Source organism: Salmo salar, chromosome 16, assembly GCF_965601325.2.
Source record: "Salmo salar chromosome 16, fSalSal1, whole genome shotgun sequence".
Taxonomy (NCBI): Eukaryota; Metazoa; Chordata; class Actinopteri; order Salmoniformes; family Salmonidae; genus Salmo; species Salmo salar.
Genome location: NC_138306.1, coordinates 30,162,687 through 30,179,332, shown reverse-complemented (window position 1 = coordinate 30,179,332; position 16,646 = coordinate 30,162,687). Strand labels below are relative to the sequence as shown.

The following is a 16,646-nucleotide window of genomic DNA, read 5'->3' as shown; positions in this document are numbered from 1 at the left end:
TAACCATATGTCTTATGTAACAATACCATACGTAACATATCATAGAAATGAGTTTCCCGGATTTACGTTTACTATGTTACGTCCAGCTTATGAGACCAGGCTGTCCAGACCGGAAGCCTGGCACCTTTTGCTTTGACAGCAGTTAGGAGAAGCAGCGTGCAGCGAAAGAAGCAGTCCGCAACCATTCAGGAGATATTATTGTTGGGTTATACAGATGGGATATTTACACCGTTTTATGGAATCGTTTCAATCTCGTTTGGCGAGCGGAGGCGCAATTTTAAACACCTTTCTTGAAATGTCACAGCATGTCATTGCATATCTTCAATCACATATCTTCCTTGGCTTCGTGAAAGGAATTTAGATAGAAAGAACATAGACGATCATTTTCACAAGAAATTTGCTCTTATTCTTTGAAGCAGGATGGTGTCATACAGTTTCATATTCACTTTGGTTATTGCTGTGGCATGGGAAGTTATCGGTGAACCACAAACTCTACCTTCACCCTCAACGCTAAATTCAACATCATCCATTCATGGAGGGGATTTGTCAAATAATGGCACAGATAAGACCGAATCAAGAATTTCTTCAATGTTACAATATCTTCCTACTCTTAAAAATATTGTAATTATTATTTGCGCGCTAACAGCTGTTCTCATCACGTGCTTGGTAATCAAAGTGATCAGGTAGGCTGATTTATGTTTACGCCAATAGGCAACCAATAACTCTATAGGCAACTGTATTATCTTAATTAACATTATAAATATTCCTACTGTAATATACTATACTATTCTTCTATGAAATCGAATTGAAGCTTTCATAAAGATCTTACTTAAATAACGTAGTATGTGCGTCATTATTGATTTCGATCAGCCAGTATGTAATAGGAGAGTTGGCAAACAGGGGATGTGTCTTGGTGTTATTTATATTGCAGCAACTATCATATTGTGTCAGTAATTGTACATCTAAATATGTTAAACACCACTACATTAGGCTACATCAGCGATGACATAATCATTCCCCACACCAGGTGGGCAGTAGGCCTTAACCACAATGCAGGTTGTCATTTACTGTCATGAATCTTACCCTAGAGGCACAACGGAGCGATTTCTCTAGATGGGCCAGCTGCAAAGTCAAAATGGGCTATATTGTAAAAATTCATGAAAACAAACTTTTTGGTGTTAATTTAAGGTTAGGCATTAGGGTTAGTAGTGTAGTTAGGTTTAAAATCAGATTTTATGACTTTGTGGCTGTACCAGCTATTGACCACTCTGCAGAGCTGCCTCCAGAACAAGATTAATGACGAAAAACGCTAAACTGCAACCACAATACACTACGTTAATCCTGTCCATATGGCAAAGCAGCCATATCAGATTATTTTTTGTTCCAAGTGAGAAACTACTGCACACCTCAGCTGCGTTTACACAGGCAGCCCAATTCTTATCTTTTTTTTCTCACACTAATTGGTCTTTTAACCAATCAGATCAGCAATTTTTCCAATAATTGGGAAAAATATCAGAATTGGGCTGCCTGTCATGAATGCAGCCCTCTTGTCATGTCATTATTACAACCCTTCTCTGTTTTGTCATAGATCTGGACGGAGAATCAGGAAAACACGAAAGTATGACATAATCACGACACCAGCAGAGCGAGTAGAGATGGCTCCTTTGAATGAGGAGAATGATGATGAAGAGGACTCCACCCTCTTTGATGTCAAGTACAGGTAGGCCTACTCTCATCAGTTCAAGGTGGTCCGAACTTGAGGTGAGGGAGCACCAAAACTTTTCCCAAACCCACAAGAGTGGCATAGCCGTTCAGTCTTTTCTTTTTGATTCAGACAAACCTGTTTATGAGGATGCTTTCTATTTTTTGACCTTTATTTATAGCTCACTGATTATTCCTGTTTCAGAAGTCTTCAAAATATTTCAGTGTCATTAATTAACTCATTAGATGAATGTTATAGATATGTTTTTGTCACATCCGTGAATGGGTAACTTTCTCTGTGATATGTTCAGTTTGTAATGCAAAACGCATGTGCCCTGAGCCCTTCTTCATACTATCTCAGTTTAAAAACATAAGGACAAAATTAGAGCATACGGAAATGCGTCATATTGGCTTTTTTGTTTAATCTCCACTACTTTCATTGCCAGTGCTTAAGCAAAATTAAACATTTTACAAGGTAACAATAATGTTCTTGCCTTAGATGTTTAATCATGAAAGGTTTTCTGTGTGGAGCTGCCACACACATTTCCCTTGCCATAATTGCACATTTTGAAAATGTATGAAAGTAGGATATTTAGATTTTAGACTGTCTGCTTAATAAACACTAAATAACAATAACCATAAGAGTGGGAACTGTTTGAGCTCAACCCAATACATTCAATATCATCCATCTCACATGGTTCGGGAAGTTCTTGGAGTTAACTGAACCTATGGTTGCACTTTATTTCACGGTATAGTAATTAATAGCTATTATCTAAGAAATGACATGCAAAAATGTTAATTACATAGTAATTACATAGTAATAATATAAATAACATATGTTTCATTGTGATTCCATAAAACAAACACCACCATGTAACATTTGGTACCAGGTAGCCTAGTTCCAATGTTATTGGTGTTAAATTCTTTGAAGTAGCCTTCAAGAATGTATCCATTGCTACTAAAATACCAGGGAAAATGGAAACAGTACTGTAAAATAAAGTGCTTCTGGTCTCTGCACAGCTTTACGTCACATATGCTTTCATGTGTAGCAAAATTTAAAGTGTTGATATTAGGCTTCTCCCATCCGTCCTTTCAATTGTTCTTTGACACAGTCCCAATTTCCTGTGAGAAAGATATGGCCTCCTGTTTACCTTATATTCTACAGTATCCTTATAAGTCAAACTCAGCTCAGCAAGGCTATTTCCTCCCACACCCAGTGGACAGTAGAATTACAAAAGCAAACGGATCAGTAGTAAATCAATAGGTATTATTTCTCAACATTGTTCTTCTGTAAGATGTGGGGTTTCAAATAAAATGTATTTTGTCACATGCGCCGAATACAACAGGTGTAAATCTTACCTTGAAATGCTTACTTACAAGCCTCTAACCAACAATGCTATTTGTAAGATGTGATAGCTTATGTTGATTGAATAGGAAGCGAGGTCTGTCCGATTGTACAGTATTCACAACTTGGAATCGTTTCACAAGAAACTATACAGTACCAGTCAAAAATGTGGACACACCTACTCATTCAAGGTTTTTTCTTTATTTTTACTATTTTCTACATTGTAGAATAATAGTGAAAACATCAAAACTATGAAATGACACATATGGAATCGTGTCGTAACCAAAAAAGTGTTGAGGTCAGGTGATTGGGGAGGCCAGGTCATCTGATGGAGCACTCCATCACTCTCCTTCTTTGTGAAATAGCCCTTACACAGCCTGGAGGTGTGATGGGTCATTGTGCTGTTGAAAATCAAATGATAGTCCCACTAGGCGCAAACCAGATGGGATGGCGTATCGCTGCAGAATGCTGTGGTAGCCATGCTGGTTAAGTGTGCCTTGTATTCAAAATAAATCACTGACAGTGTCACCAGAAAAGCACCCCCACACCATCACACCTCCTCCTCTATGCTTCACGGTGAGAACCACACATGCGGAGATCATCCGTTCACCTACTCTGCGTCTCACAAAGACACTGCGGTTGGAAAAAAAATCTCAAATTTGGACTCATTAGACCAAAGGACAGATTTCCACCGGTCTAATGTCCATTGCTCGTGTATCTTGGCCAAAGCAAGTCTCTTCTTATTATTGCTGTCCTTTAGTGGTGGTTTCTTTGCAGCAATTCGACCATGAAGGCCTGATTCACGTAGTCTCCTCTGAACAGTTGATATTGAGATGTCTGTTACTTGAACTCTGTGAAGCATTTTTTTGGGCTGCAATTTCTGTGGCTGGTAACTCTAATGAACTTATCCTCTGCAGCAGAGGTAACTCTGGGTCTTCCTTTCCTGTGGCGGTCCTCAGCCAGTTTCATCATAGCGCTTGATGGTTTTTGCGACTGCACTTTCAAAGTTCTTGAAATATTCTACAATGCAGAAAATAGTAAAAATAAAGAAAAAACCTTGAATGAGTAGGTCTGTCCAAACCTTTGACTGGTACTGTATATGTAGCCTTATTCTGTATTTTCACTTGTTTTTCAGGTGAATGCCAGCATTAAACAGAGGATGTTGGATTTTGAACGCACCATTTTCTCCAGTGGGAACACAACCCAAGGATATGTTTCCTAAAGCTGTTTCCTGATATATTCAGTGTTTGGTAACTTCAGTTAAGTCTAGTCAAGTTACCCATCTCACCCAATATTTGCAGAAGAGGTTACCTCGGTGGTCTTGTTTTCTAGAATGTATTCTGATTGTGAACATGCTGTATTTACAATCATTTTGTACACATCATACACATCTAATGCAGAAGACTCATCTTCAGAGGGATACTGCCCCCAGCTAGCTCAGTAAATGCATATCTTCTTTAAGCTAAAACTAAATACATAGAGAACATTTGATGGCTTCTGCGTAAAGGCAATCCTCTGGCTATCCTCTAATGCTTATGGTATATTATTCACTGTAATATTAGATGCATTCCTCAGATAATTATTTTCATATGTATGGTTTGCACACTGAAGAATACGTATTTACTAGTTTGGTGCAAAGATTATTTTAATTGTCAACTATTCGGCTATTCCAAATATTACACTAACCACTAAAACATGCATACACTGTATATTGTCTGAGGCTTTCTGTCCTCTGTCTCGTGGTTGGTTTGGGTGCATATGTTTTACTGTATGTGTTTGAGAGTCTCCCAGTTTGCTGCTATCTCTAACTGGGGGTTGGTTAAGGTTTTAAGTGCATATAAGTATAGTGGAAAGCCGGTCATAGAATAGACTTTGCAGGGTATTGAAAATAAATGTATGTTTCTCAAAAGCTGGATTGTAAAAGAAAAATACATATATGTAAGAATATGTGTGTGTATGTGTGTGTGTGTGTGTGTGTGTGTGTGTGTGTGTATATATATATATATATATATATATATATATATATATATATATATATATACACACACACACACATAAAGTAGCTCATCTTTTTCTATCGATACAACCTTGCAAGACATGTTTCAGCCCCCAAGGAATGGATAAAGGGTAATTTTGCATGTACACTGCTTTTTAATTGGACCATACCTCAGTAAATGTACACTACCCCAAACCTAAAACCCATTGTTGAACACAAGTTACCCATGGACTCAGGTGACCTTATTTGGTTAACCAGTTTTGTTATCTGAGAGAACCCTACACTATCAACTACAGTAAATGTAGGGGTTTTCAGGCCTGATAAGTCATACACCTGTATGCAAATAATCAACTTTCCTACCTTTTTCCACAAGGGAAATGTGTACTAACCCATAGTAGATAGCTGGAGCATTTTGCATACAAACATTACAAGTTAATTTTCTATTATGAATATTTTCAGAATACAATGTATTGATTCTATTCACTGTTATTATATGGTCAAAAGTAACACCATTAAGGAACTCACCACTTTCTGTTCATTCTTCCTATGCCACATTGACAGACGGCACATTATGATTTAAAGCTGTTTACTTGTTTTCCATCTAGATTGATATATTTTAGCCAGCAGTTAAAATACATTACTGTTGAAGATTGACAGTAAGATTCAAGTTTCCCATTGTATACTAATATAAAAAACTGTAGTCTATTTCGTATTTCAGTCATCAGAGTATTTTTATTTAGATATTTTGTGTGTGATTAAGTAAGCTTCAGTTTTCAGTAATGCACAATTGGCGTCTTGTTCCTTTGATCGTATTCTTGATGTATTTGTTTTAGATATTTTGTTGCTAGAACATTTCCACCTTCATCGTCCCTCTCCTTCTCAGCAATTTATCTCTTCTACAATATCCTCTCCAAAAGGATAATAGTGGGAATGTTTCTGATCTTCAGTGCAGTGTTTGAATGTACAAGTCATTTATTTTTGGGCTTATGTCTTGTAACAATGTTCATTAGAACTTTATTGAGAACTTTTATTTGAAATTAATCATCTGGTTTATGCAGCTTTTCATCTTGTAAATGAAATGAAATCTGCCATGCTATATGTAGACCTTCACTATTTACCCTCATCCCAACTCTAAGCCAAAAAAGCTTAAGTCAGAAAACCAATGTTTAACGCTTCTTTTATAAAATATTGAAAGCATGTCTACGCTTGGTTTTTCTGTCACAGAAAATGTAGTTGTTATCAACCCACTGGCTGGCTCCATGGATTTCCATTTATATAAAACAACCAAATAAAATGACTCTCCCCTACCATCAACTATCTCCTGTCTTGGTCTGTCTGCTGAAACATGTCATTCATTTTATTGAATAATTGTACTGAAATGTGACAAATGTGTACTTGGTCTGTACAAATCTTTGCTAAGCCCTTGGCTTATGGAGTTCCATATGAAGTCAAGGTTGTATATCAACAATACCCTCCCTCTCTTGGGACTCTGTCATCATGTTATACACCTTTCCATTAACTTTTCCTCCTTTCTGTAACATTTAAACCATTCCTGTGATACTATAGATTAACTTTCTTAGAAAGAACCATTCCTGACGAAATGAGCCTATTTCAACAGATTTACAAAGGGAATTTTAGTATGGTGTCCTTCCAAACAAAAAGCACTTTCAGATCCAACACAATAATGTGCATCAAAGAAATTAGAACAAAAAAGTTGACAGTGTTTCAGAGGACATATATAGACTTCAGAAGGGAAAACCTCAAAATAGAATACCAAAGAAAGTTCATAATGATCACATTTTGACAGAAGGATATGTGAACATCTCTTCAGTATGTCCAACAAGCTGTGATCCCAAGGCTGTTTCAGGGGTAATTCATTTAGTTGTATTGGTCACAGACCGTTTCTACTTGCAAAACACAGCAGTTCTTTTAGGAATAAATGCGTCTATTACTCTGGATGGCCTTCTGACATCTATAGTAAGACTATATCTATGTTTAACTTAATTGTCAGTGTAATAAGAGCAACATGTAATTCTACAGAAGGATCCTATCAAAACAACACTTTTTTGCAGACTGATCACGTGTGTGAGAGCACATGAGAGGCTGCGACTGGAGTAGGCCATACTACAAATATTTTAAATACTTCTACTAACTTCTATTAACAGAGGCAAGTTCCCGCCGTGGAAGTAAACATTTTCTACAGTGCTGAACATCTTGCCAAACCTTTTGAAACGACTTTTAGAATTAAATATAACTTTCTTTAACACAGCTCCCTTGAGCTAGAGGTGCATATAAACAGACTGCTAAATATTTACACACATTCCATCTCAAGCCCTGGTTTTGTTTAGAAACAATGTTCACATTATTTGTTGATAACAAGTTGTCTGACGATTATGATGTCCAGTTGACAACATAAAACATTTTCACAGGAACTGCTTCCTACTTATTGATGAGTGGGGCATTTAGTAAAACAACCACAACCTTCTGAATAACAGCAAAGCATTAGCCAATGTCAACCTAAGGTCTTAAAAACACCTATATTTGGAAATGGTCTTAAGAGGCACATTCCAAAAAAGTCATTGTCAAAACCTCAGGGAAAGGTTGAAGATGTTGGCTGTTCCTGTGTAAACAGTAGTGTGTGAACACCTCGGTGTATTCCCTGTTGGACTGTATTACCTCAAACCTTTTCCATACCAGTTGAGTGCCTCTTTTCAACATTACTACCCTACACTGCCTTTGACTGAGCACCCTAGGTAAACTAATAATAGCCAATGTCTGCCCTGGATGACTGGAGTCCTGTGGCTTGAAGAGGTTCCTCTCACAAAGCAACTGGTTGTTGTCTACAACACTTGCTGTGGCCTCTGTAGATCATCTGTAGGATCAATTTAATAAGCTGTGAAGGTGCTGAAACCATCTTGTTTTTGTTTTGATTATAAATGTTCTGTATTTTCAGCCATTCATGCTTTATCCAGGGATTTCTGTGTGCAGTTACCTCTTATCTCCAAATTGAATTAAATGAAAACATTCATAAGTGAACACACTATATTCAAAGACTCATACACCAAACTCCAAACAGAACAGAAGGAAAGAAATGCAATTCTGTCATTCCTTGTAAAACAAACACAGTTTCCCTGATGAGGAAGAAGTTAAGGCAAGATAAGAAACTAGGCCTACACCTACTACTTCAATGATCAAATTCCCAATTTAAAGTGAGAGCTCACAAACCATCACACATGAAAATTAGCATGTACTTGAACCCATGTTCACTAATTAAAGGTACTACATAACAACTCAACAATGAACTGTCTCTTGTCAAATTGACTGGGGCCAGCAAATCTCTTGTTGTCAAATTGACTAGGGCCAGCAAATCTCTTGTCAAATTCACTGGTCCGTTGTTGAATTGACAACAAAAGATTTGCTGACCCCAGTCAATTTGACAACAAGAGATTTGCTGGCCCCAGTCAATTTGACAACAAGAGATTTGCTGGCCCCAGTCAATTTGACAACAAGAGACTTGCTGGCCCCAGTCAATTTGACAACGAGACGGTCTGTCTTTCGCTAATCAATAAGAAGCCTGCACCATTAGAATGCAATTTTGTGTGAGCCCAATAAAACATTTTGGGGAAATATTGTTAAACACTATCATTTCACTATTACTGTAGATATATTAATGATTTTTTAAATGTATTACAATGCAATAATATTACATATAGCTCCCCTATGAAGAAGTGCTTCCATCTTGTGGTTCAACTACTGCCCTGCAGACTGGTGTTTCTGCCTTCAATCTGTCTAATATGATATGATATAACATAATGTCTCCAACAGTACTGATGAAGTAGATTTATCGTAGAATTCAAAGGAATAATGACCAAAATGTCAGGACGAATTATTGATAACTTAGTAGTTCAATTCACATTAACAATGCCCTTGGAGGAAGTATTTATAAACTTTGAAATTACATTAATTTTACATGACACACTTGCCATGCAAATGCAGTAACATTTTCAGTCTTCTCATTGACAAAAAGCAATTTGCCTACCAACAGCAATTAGGTTGATTTAACAATGAACAAAGCAACAAGCTTCAGTTTTAGATCATTTTCACAGGTTACTGTAAACATGTTTTCAAAATTATTCACTGCTCATGTCTCTTGTAGGGCAACAATGTGAGCCCAAATTAGACATGCAGTATCCTACATACTGTCATTGAACTCAATTCATAGCTTCATAAAAGTGTCCTGTAACAGTTTCATACAGGAAGTATTTCCTTTGAGATGTCTGTGTCTGATAAACATCAACTCAGCAAGAGGTCTTTTCCCAAAAGTGTATGGGTCATTTCGATGGCGATATACACTGAGTATACAAAACATTAAGAACACCTGCTCTTTCCATGACGGACTGACCAGGTGAATCCAGGTGAAAGCTATGATCCCTTATTGATGTCACTTGGTAAATCCACTTCAATAAGTATAGATGAAGGGGAGGATACAGGTAAAATAAGGATTTATAAGCCTTGAGACAATTGAGCCACGGATTGTGTATGTGTGCCAGTCAGAGAGTGCCTTTGAATAGGGTATGGTAGTAGCTGCCAGGTGCACCGGTTTATGTCAAGAATCAAGAACTGCAACCCTGCTGGGTTTTTCACGCTCAACAGTTTCCCTTGTGTATCAAGAATGGTGTCACGTCCTGACCAGTATAGAGGATATTTTGTTATTGTAGTTTGGTCAGGACGTGGCAGAGGGTAGTTTATTTATGTATTACGGGGTTTTTGGTCACTAGTCTATGTTTGTATTTCTATGTGTATATTCTAGGGTAGTTTTTCTATGTGTCGGTTGGGTGCTGGACTCTCAATTGGAGGCAGGTGTTTCTAGTTGCCTCTGATTGGGAGTCCTATAAATAGGTGTGTGTTTCTGTTTGTCACTTGTGGGTAGTTGTTTGAGAGCACTGATTTTGTTGAGCCTGCGGCTCTGTTCCTGTCATTAGTTTGTTTATTGTTTTTCCGTGGCGTTCTCATTTTATTTAATAAATATGTTGAGCACGCAACCCGCTGCACCTTGGTCCCATTCTCTCTTCCACGACAGCTGTGAGAAATGGTCCACCACCCAAAGGACATCCAGCCAACTTTGTAGGAAACATTGGAGTCAACATGGGCCAGCATCCCTGTGGAACGCTTTTGACAACTTGTAGAGTCCATGCCCGAACGAATTTAGGCAGTTCTGAGGGCAGAAGTGTGTGTGTGTGTGTGTGGGGGTGGGGGGGGGCGACTCAATATTAGGAAGGTGTTCCAAATGTTTGGTATACTCAGTGTACATTCCATGCTGCTTTTTTAGATTACATTCCTGCATCACAAGAGCCAGTGTTGAGTCGCAGCGCCCCCTGTCTGTGGAGTGAACTCAGTGTCCTAAACTCCAATGGCATAGCGTGTGGACTGGCATGGGATGTGTACTCGTAGGTCAGAGTGTCATAGTAATGGTACTTGACTGGTTTCCCCTGTGAATCCCGAGGGAAAGGCCAGAAGCCGTACAGGTGGATCTCCTCACAGAAGCGAGTGGCCATGGTGTACATCAGCAGACCAGTAGTGGGTCTCTTGATCTGGACATTGTTAGTCAGCCAATACCTGATGAGGAAGAATGAAGAGGGAGAGTAAACAATCAAAAGGTCTTTCATGGCACCCAGAAACCTGACATCTGAGAAATAAATCACAGATGTCTTAAGAAGAATGTTTGTTTTAGGCTTCAGCTATTTATCAGTGAGTGTTCAATGTTTTCCTTAATATCTGAACATTTTTCTATAAAATCTATTAAACTAGCATACACTTGTAAACACACCACAGTCCTATTGAATAAAACCCAACAATAAGCGCCATTCACTCAGATCTCTGGGTGGATACATGCTTAGGAGCCAGTGGACTCGAGTACAGGAGCTGAATTGTGATAAGACAGAGGGGTCTGGGGCCCGCAGTAACAAAGCAAGGTCCATCTGGTCCTCTCACTCAGAGTCTGGCCCACCAGGACCTATAGATACTCTCCTAGCAGTGGACTCTCTGGACTAGCAGGTCAATGGGGAAGCCAGAGGATTATCTATTTAAAGGGCATCTAGTAGTCAGAGAAGCAGAAGCCCATGGGAAAGTATTCAGTTTGGCATACTGAGCATTTATCAAAAACCATTATAGCTAAAATGTCATAGACACGCACTGCATTTCATTAGCATTTTCCCTGCATTTCAAAACATTTATTGCCCTTTCAGAGAAGATTCCAGGCTTTTTGCCTAACTATACTACAGAAAATACCAGTCCTGCTGTCCCTGTCTAACTGTCCTCCTTCTGCAAATCCAACAGGTAGACAGAGAGGCCAGCAGCAGTAAGCGGCAGTAAGTTGGTCACCAACGGCCTTTAGAGTAGCTGTAATGCTGTTTAGAAATAGCAGGGGACCTGTGAACTGCTGCTAGATTAGTGGCTACCAGGCACTGGGTTGATGAGTTCACAGGTGTACAGACAGACCACATGCTGCAGTGTCACAAAGGGCACACGTGTTCCCTCCTTGTCTTACCCTCTGACAGCATGGAGAAGGCGCAGTGAGGGGAAGGCGGTGTGCACATCCACCGTGTGCAGCAGGATGAGACGGATTGCCCACTCCACCCTCTCCTCTCCTCCCTTGGCCATGAAGGCTGGGATCCACAGCACGCTGCCGCTGAGGCCCCGGAGCCGCTGCAGGAAGCGCTCCCTCCACTGCTCACTGGCCAGGTCATGGAAGGCCCGCTGCACCACCGACGGGTTCATGGTCACCAGGTTGGTGCGCTGCCCCACATCCCCAGCATACTCCTCCACTGGCGCCAGGTTACATCTGCAAAGAGACATGCATATAAATTATTATGCTATCACTTCATCCTTTTGATTAGTCTGCCAGAAATATTGAGGTCAATCCCCAGAAGTCATAAATTGGCCATAATATCCTCCAGATGCTCTAAGCACCACATACACAAATTTAGGTAGCTCAGACATTGTTTAACCTGAATTAGGCACATAATCAGTCAGCTAAGAATAATCCCATACCAAACACACCTAGCTCAGGGTTGAAAACCTTAATTCATGTATTCCATGTGTCATGCTGCTGTGTATTGGTATGGCGTTCACAGAAAGTTACTTGACTGACCTCAGTAAAAATGATTACTAAACAGTGCCAATGCACAGAGAGTTAATGACCTAAAATGAAATAAAATGTCCTATATCTATGAAAGTAGAATGTGAGGCTACTGTGCGAGAGCCAGAGGTGGGTGGAGCTGAGCACTGCTGTGAGTAGAGGGATTATTTCCCTGCCTGAATACCTCAGCAAATCCCTCATCACTCCTTCCCAGCTAACTGCCCTTGCTAAACCATGTCTTTCTCTGCCAACTCATCCTGACCTGTGTTGCAATTTCCCTGTTGATCGGACACTCCAGCAGCAAGGGGGTTGGGAATTTACTCTTCCACCATATACAGTGCCTTTGGGAAGTATTCAGACCCCTTGACTTTTTCCATTTTTTTTTACGCCTTATTCTAAAATGGATTAAAAAAAATGTTTACTCAGAAATATAGACACAATACCCCATAGTGACAAAGCGAAAACAGGTCTTTAGAAATGTTTGCAAAGGTACAACAAACACGAAACAGAAATAGTGGAGAGAACAAGTATTTCATACACTGCCGATTTTGCAGGTTTTCCTACTTACAAAGCATGTAGAGGTCTGTAATTCTTATCATAGGTACACTTCAACTGTGAGAGACGGAATCTAAAACAAAAATCCAGAAAATCACATTGTATGATTTTTAAGTAATTAATTTGCATTTTATTGCATGACATAAGTATTTGATCACCGACCAACCAGTAAGAATTCCGGCTCTCACAGACCTGTTCGTTTTTCTTTAAGAAGCCCTCCTGTTCTCCACTCATTACCTGTATTAACTGCACCTGTTTGAACTCGTTACCTGTATAAAAGACACCTGTTCACACACTCAATCAAACAGACTCCAACCTCTCCACAATGGCCAAGACCAGAGAACTGTGTCAGGACATCAGGGATAAAATTGTAGACCTGCACAAGGCTGGGATGGGCTACAGGACAATAGGCAAGCAGCTTGGTGAGAAGGCAACAACTAGAAAATGGAAGAAGTTCAAGATGACGGTCAATCACCCTTGGTCTGGGGCTCCATGCAAGATCTCACCTCGTGGGGCATCAATGATCATGAGGAAGGTGAGGGATCAGCCCAGAACTACATGGCAGGACCTGGTCAATGACCTGAAGAGAGCTGGGACCACAGTCTCAAAGAAAACCATTAGTAACACACTACGCCGTCATGGATTAAAATCCTGCAGCGCACGCAAGGTCCCCCTGCTCAAGCCATCGCATGTCCAGGCCCATCTGAAGTTTGCCAATGACCATCTGGATCATCCAGAGGAGGAATGGGAGAAGGTCATGTGGTCTGATGAGACAAAAATAGAGCTTTTTGGTCTAAACTCCACTCGCCGTGTTTGGAGGAAGAAGGATGAGTACAACCCCAAGAACACCATCCCCACCGTGAAGCATGGAGGTGGAAACATCATTCTTTGGGGATGCTTTTCTGCAAAGGGGACAGGACGACTGCACCGTATTGAGGGGAGGATGGATGGGGCCATGTATCGCGAGATCTTGGCCAACAACCTCCTTCCCTCAGTAAGAGCATTGAAGATGGGTCGTGGCTGGGTCTTCCAGCATGACAACGACCCGAAACACACAGCCAGGGCAACTAAGGAGTGGCTCCGCAAGAAGCATCTCAAGGTCCAGGAGTGGCCTAGCCAGTCTCCAGACCTGAACCCAATAGAAAATCTTTGGAGGGAGCTGAAAGTCCGTATTGCCCAGTGACAGCCCCGAAACCTGAAGGATCTGGAGAAGGTCTGTATGGAGGAGTGGGCCAAAATCCCTGCTGCAGTGTGTGCAAACCTGGTCAAGAACTACAGGAAACGTATGATCTCTGTAATTGCAAACAAAGGTTTCTGTACCAAATATTAAGTTCTGCTTTTCTGATATATCAAATACTTATGTCATGCAATAAAATGCAAATTAATTACTTAAAAATCATACACTGTGTCTGATGATTTAAAATGTTTTGTAATTCTATGAATCTTACCCAGTTGATTAACTCACCCACTCGCCCAAATCTAAAATGCCCAGATAAATCTACCCTGATTGATTTGATATTGACAAATGTTCCACATAAATATTCTGCGGTTGGTGTTTTTTGTAATGATTTAAGTGACCATTGTGCTGTTGTTGCTGTTAGAAATACTAAGATTCCTAAAACTAACCCACGTTTTATTCGTAAGAGAAATCTGAAGTGTTTTAATGAGCAGGCTTTCTTTCATGATTTGTTTTATTTTGACTGGAGCAAGATTGAGCTAATCCCTGATGTGGAAACTGCCTGGAAATTCTTTCATGATGGTTTTCTCCAAATAGTAAACAGACATGCTCCATTCCGCAGGTTTCAGGGTTAAAGGGAGGGATAATCCATGGTTTTCTTCTGAGCTGTCTTGCATTGTTCACGACTGTAATCTAGCCTGGGCTAAAGCAAGGAAATCGTGTTCTGAGGCTGATTGGCTTGTTTTTAGGCAGTTACGAAACAAGTGTTATTTTCTTCTTAGGAAGGCCAAGTCTGAATATTTCATGTCTGTTACCACTGATAACCTGAATGACCCTAGAAAGTTTTGGAAGGCTATTAAGTCTGTCTGGTAACAGTAATGTTAATGAATTACCGTCATGTGTTTTGAAGGACTCTGTTGCTGTATATGACAAAACTGAATTGTTTCAATGAGCACTTTGTATCATCTGGTACGCTGTTTGATTCAGTGTCCTCTGTCTCTGTACAACCTTGTGTGGATGAACCAGTGAGAGCTGGTCAAACTTTTAGCTTTTTGCCATTCTCAGTGCAGGTGGTACATAAAGCCCTGAAATCCTTAGATCAGAGAAAGCCTGCAGGTCCTGATCTTTTGGATCCCTGCTTTTTAAATCTGGCAGCGGATTTCATAGCTGAACCACTTACATATCTGTTCAATTTAACCCTGGAATGTAATGAAATTCCAAAGATCTGCCACTTTTAAAAGGGGGAGATCCAACTCTTTAAAAAAATTATAGGCCAATCTCAAAGCTGTCACCCCTGGTGAAAATACTTGAAACCCTTGTGAGTGAACAGCTAAAATAGATTTTATTTACTAACTCTATTTTATCAATGGGCCAATCGGGTTTCAGGAAGAAGCATAGCACAATTACAGCAGCCATGAAGGTTTTAAATGATATCACTGAAGCTCTTGACAAAAAACAGCATTGTGTCTCACTTTTTATTGATCTCTCTAAGGCTTTTGATACAGTTGATCATGCTATACTAAGGCAGAGATTGTCGAGTGCAGGTCTTTCAGAGCATGCAATTGCATGGTTTGTTAACTATCTGTCTGATAGAACTCAGTGCACTCAATTTGATGGGCTTAGGTCTGTTAAATTGTCTGTCTGTAGTGGTGTGCCCCAAGGCTCTCTTATTCACTATTTATATAAATAATTTAGACAATAATGTCCAAAATGCGCATCTTCATTTTTATGCTGATGATACTGTTATTTACTGTTGTGCCTCGTCTCTTACAAAAGCTTTCCTGAACTTGCAAACTGCTTTTTATACTGTTCAACATACCTTGTGTCAATTGAAGCTTATCCTCAATACTGACCAAACTAAACTAATGGTGTTTTCTAAAGCAAGAAATAGACCTGTGAACCTTTCACCTATCACTACCTGTCAGGGCAAGGAGATTGAGGTTGTAACCTCATATAAATATCTTGGAATTTTGATTGATGATGGCCTCTCTTTTAAAATGCATATTCAACAACTTACAAAAAAATTGAAGCTGAAATTAGGATTTTTATTTTAGGAAGGCTTGTTTTTCTTTTGAAGCCAGAAGGAGGCTAGTATCAGCTACATTTATGCCTTTACTAGACTATGGGGATATTTTATATATGAATGCTTCCGCTCAGTGTTTGAGATCAATTGACACCCTTTACCATGGCACTTTGAGATTTATTTTAAACTGCAAAACCCTTACGCACCATTGCACTTTGTATACCAGGGTTGGCTGGCCTTCTCTAGTCACTCGTAGGCTCAGTCACTGGTATACTTTTATTTACAAAGCCACTTTGGGTTTACTACCTTTTTATTTGGGCATTTTTATTGTTCAGGAATGTGGTGGGTACTCTCTTCGTTCGCTGGACTTTATCCTGCTAACTGTTCCAAATGTCCGAACTGAATTTGGTAAAAGGGCTTTTATGTACTCTGCGCCGTCGTCTTGGAACGCCTTACAAAATACTTTTAAACTGGAAGAACTTGTACCGATTGGTATTTTTAAATCACTGATGAATGATCTTGAGTCTGATTCCCTGACCTGTCAATGTTTTTAATTTGCTGTTTTTGATTTTGTTATACTCTTGTGAATTCTATGGTTTTTACTAGATTAATTGTAGTTTTTCATGTTGTTTGTCTGTCATTTTTGTAATGACTTGGCGCTGCCTATCTTGGCCAGGACGCTCTTGAAAAAGAGATTTTAAATCTCAATGA

General features: G+C 39.6%; 1 protein-coding gene and 1 long non-coding RNA gene across 2 annotated transcripts in view; one reads left to right on the top strand and one right to left on the bottom strand.

The window, feature by feature from the left end:
• The first annotated feature begins 535 nt into the window (after positions 1-535).
• LOC106573778 (uncharacterized) lies at positions 536-6,356 on the top strand. Its single transcript, XR_006759724.2, has 3 exons — positions 536-683; positions 1,589-1,720; positions 4,182-6,356. It is a non-coding gene; the product is annotated as an uncharacterized LOC106573778 (long non-coding RNA).
• Positions 6,357-6,647: 291 nt separating this feature from the next.
• Positions 6,648-16,646, bottom strand: part of st8sia2 (ST8 alpha-N-acetyl-neuraminide alpha-2,8-sialyltransferase 2) — a 43,674-nt gene continuing 33,675 nt past the window's right edge. The window contains exons 5-6 of the mRNA XM_014149133.3: positions 11,590-11,883; positions 6,648-10,658 (exon numbers count right to left, since the gene is read on the bottom strand). Of these exons, the coding sequence (XP_014004608.2) occupies positions 10,373-10,658; positions 11,590-11,883 (580 nt within the window). The 3' untranslated portion in view covers positions 6,648-10,372. The remainder of the gene's footprint in view (positions 10,659-11,589; positions 11,884-16,646) is intronic.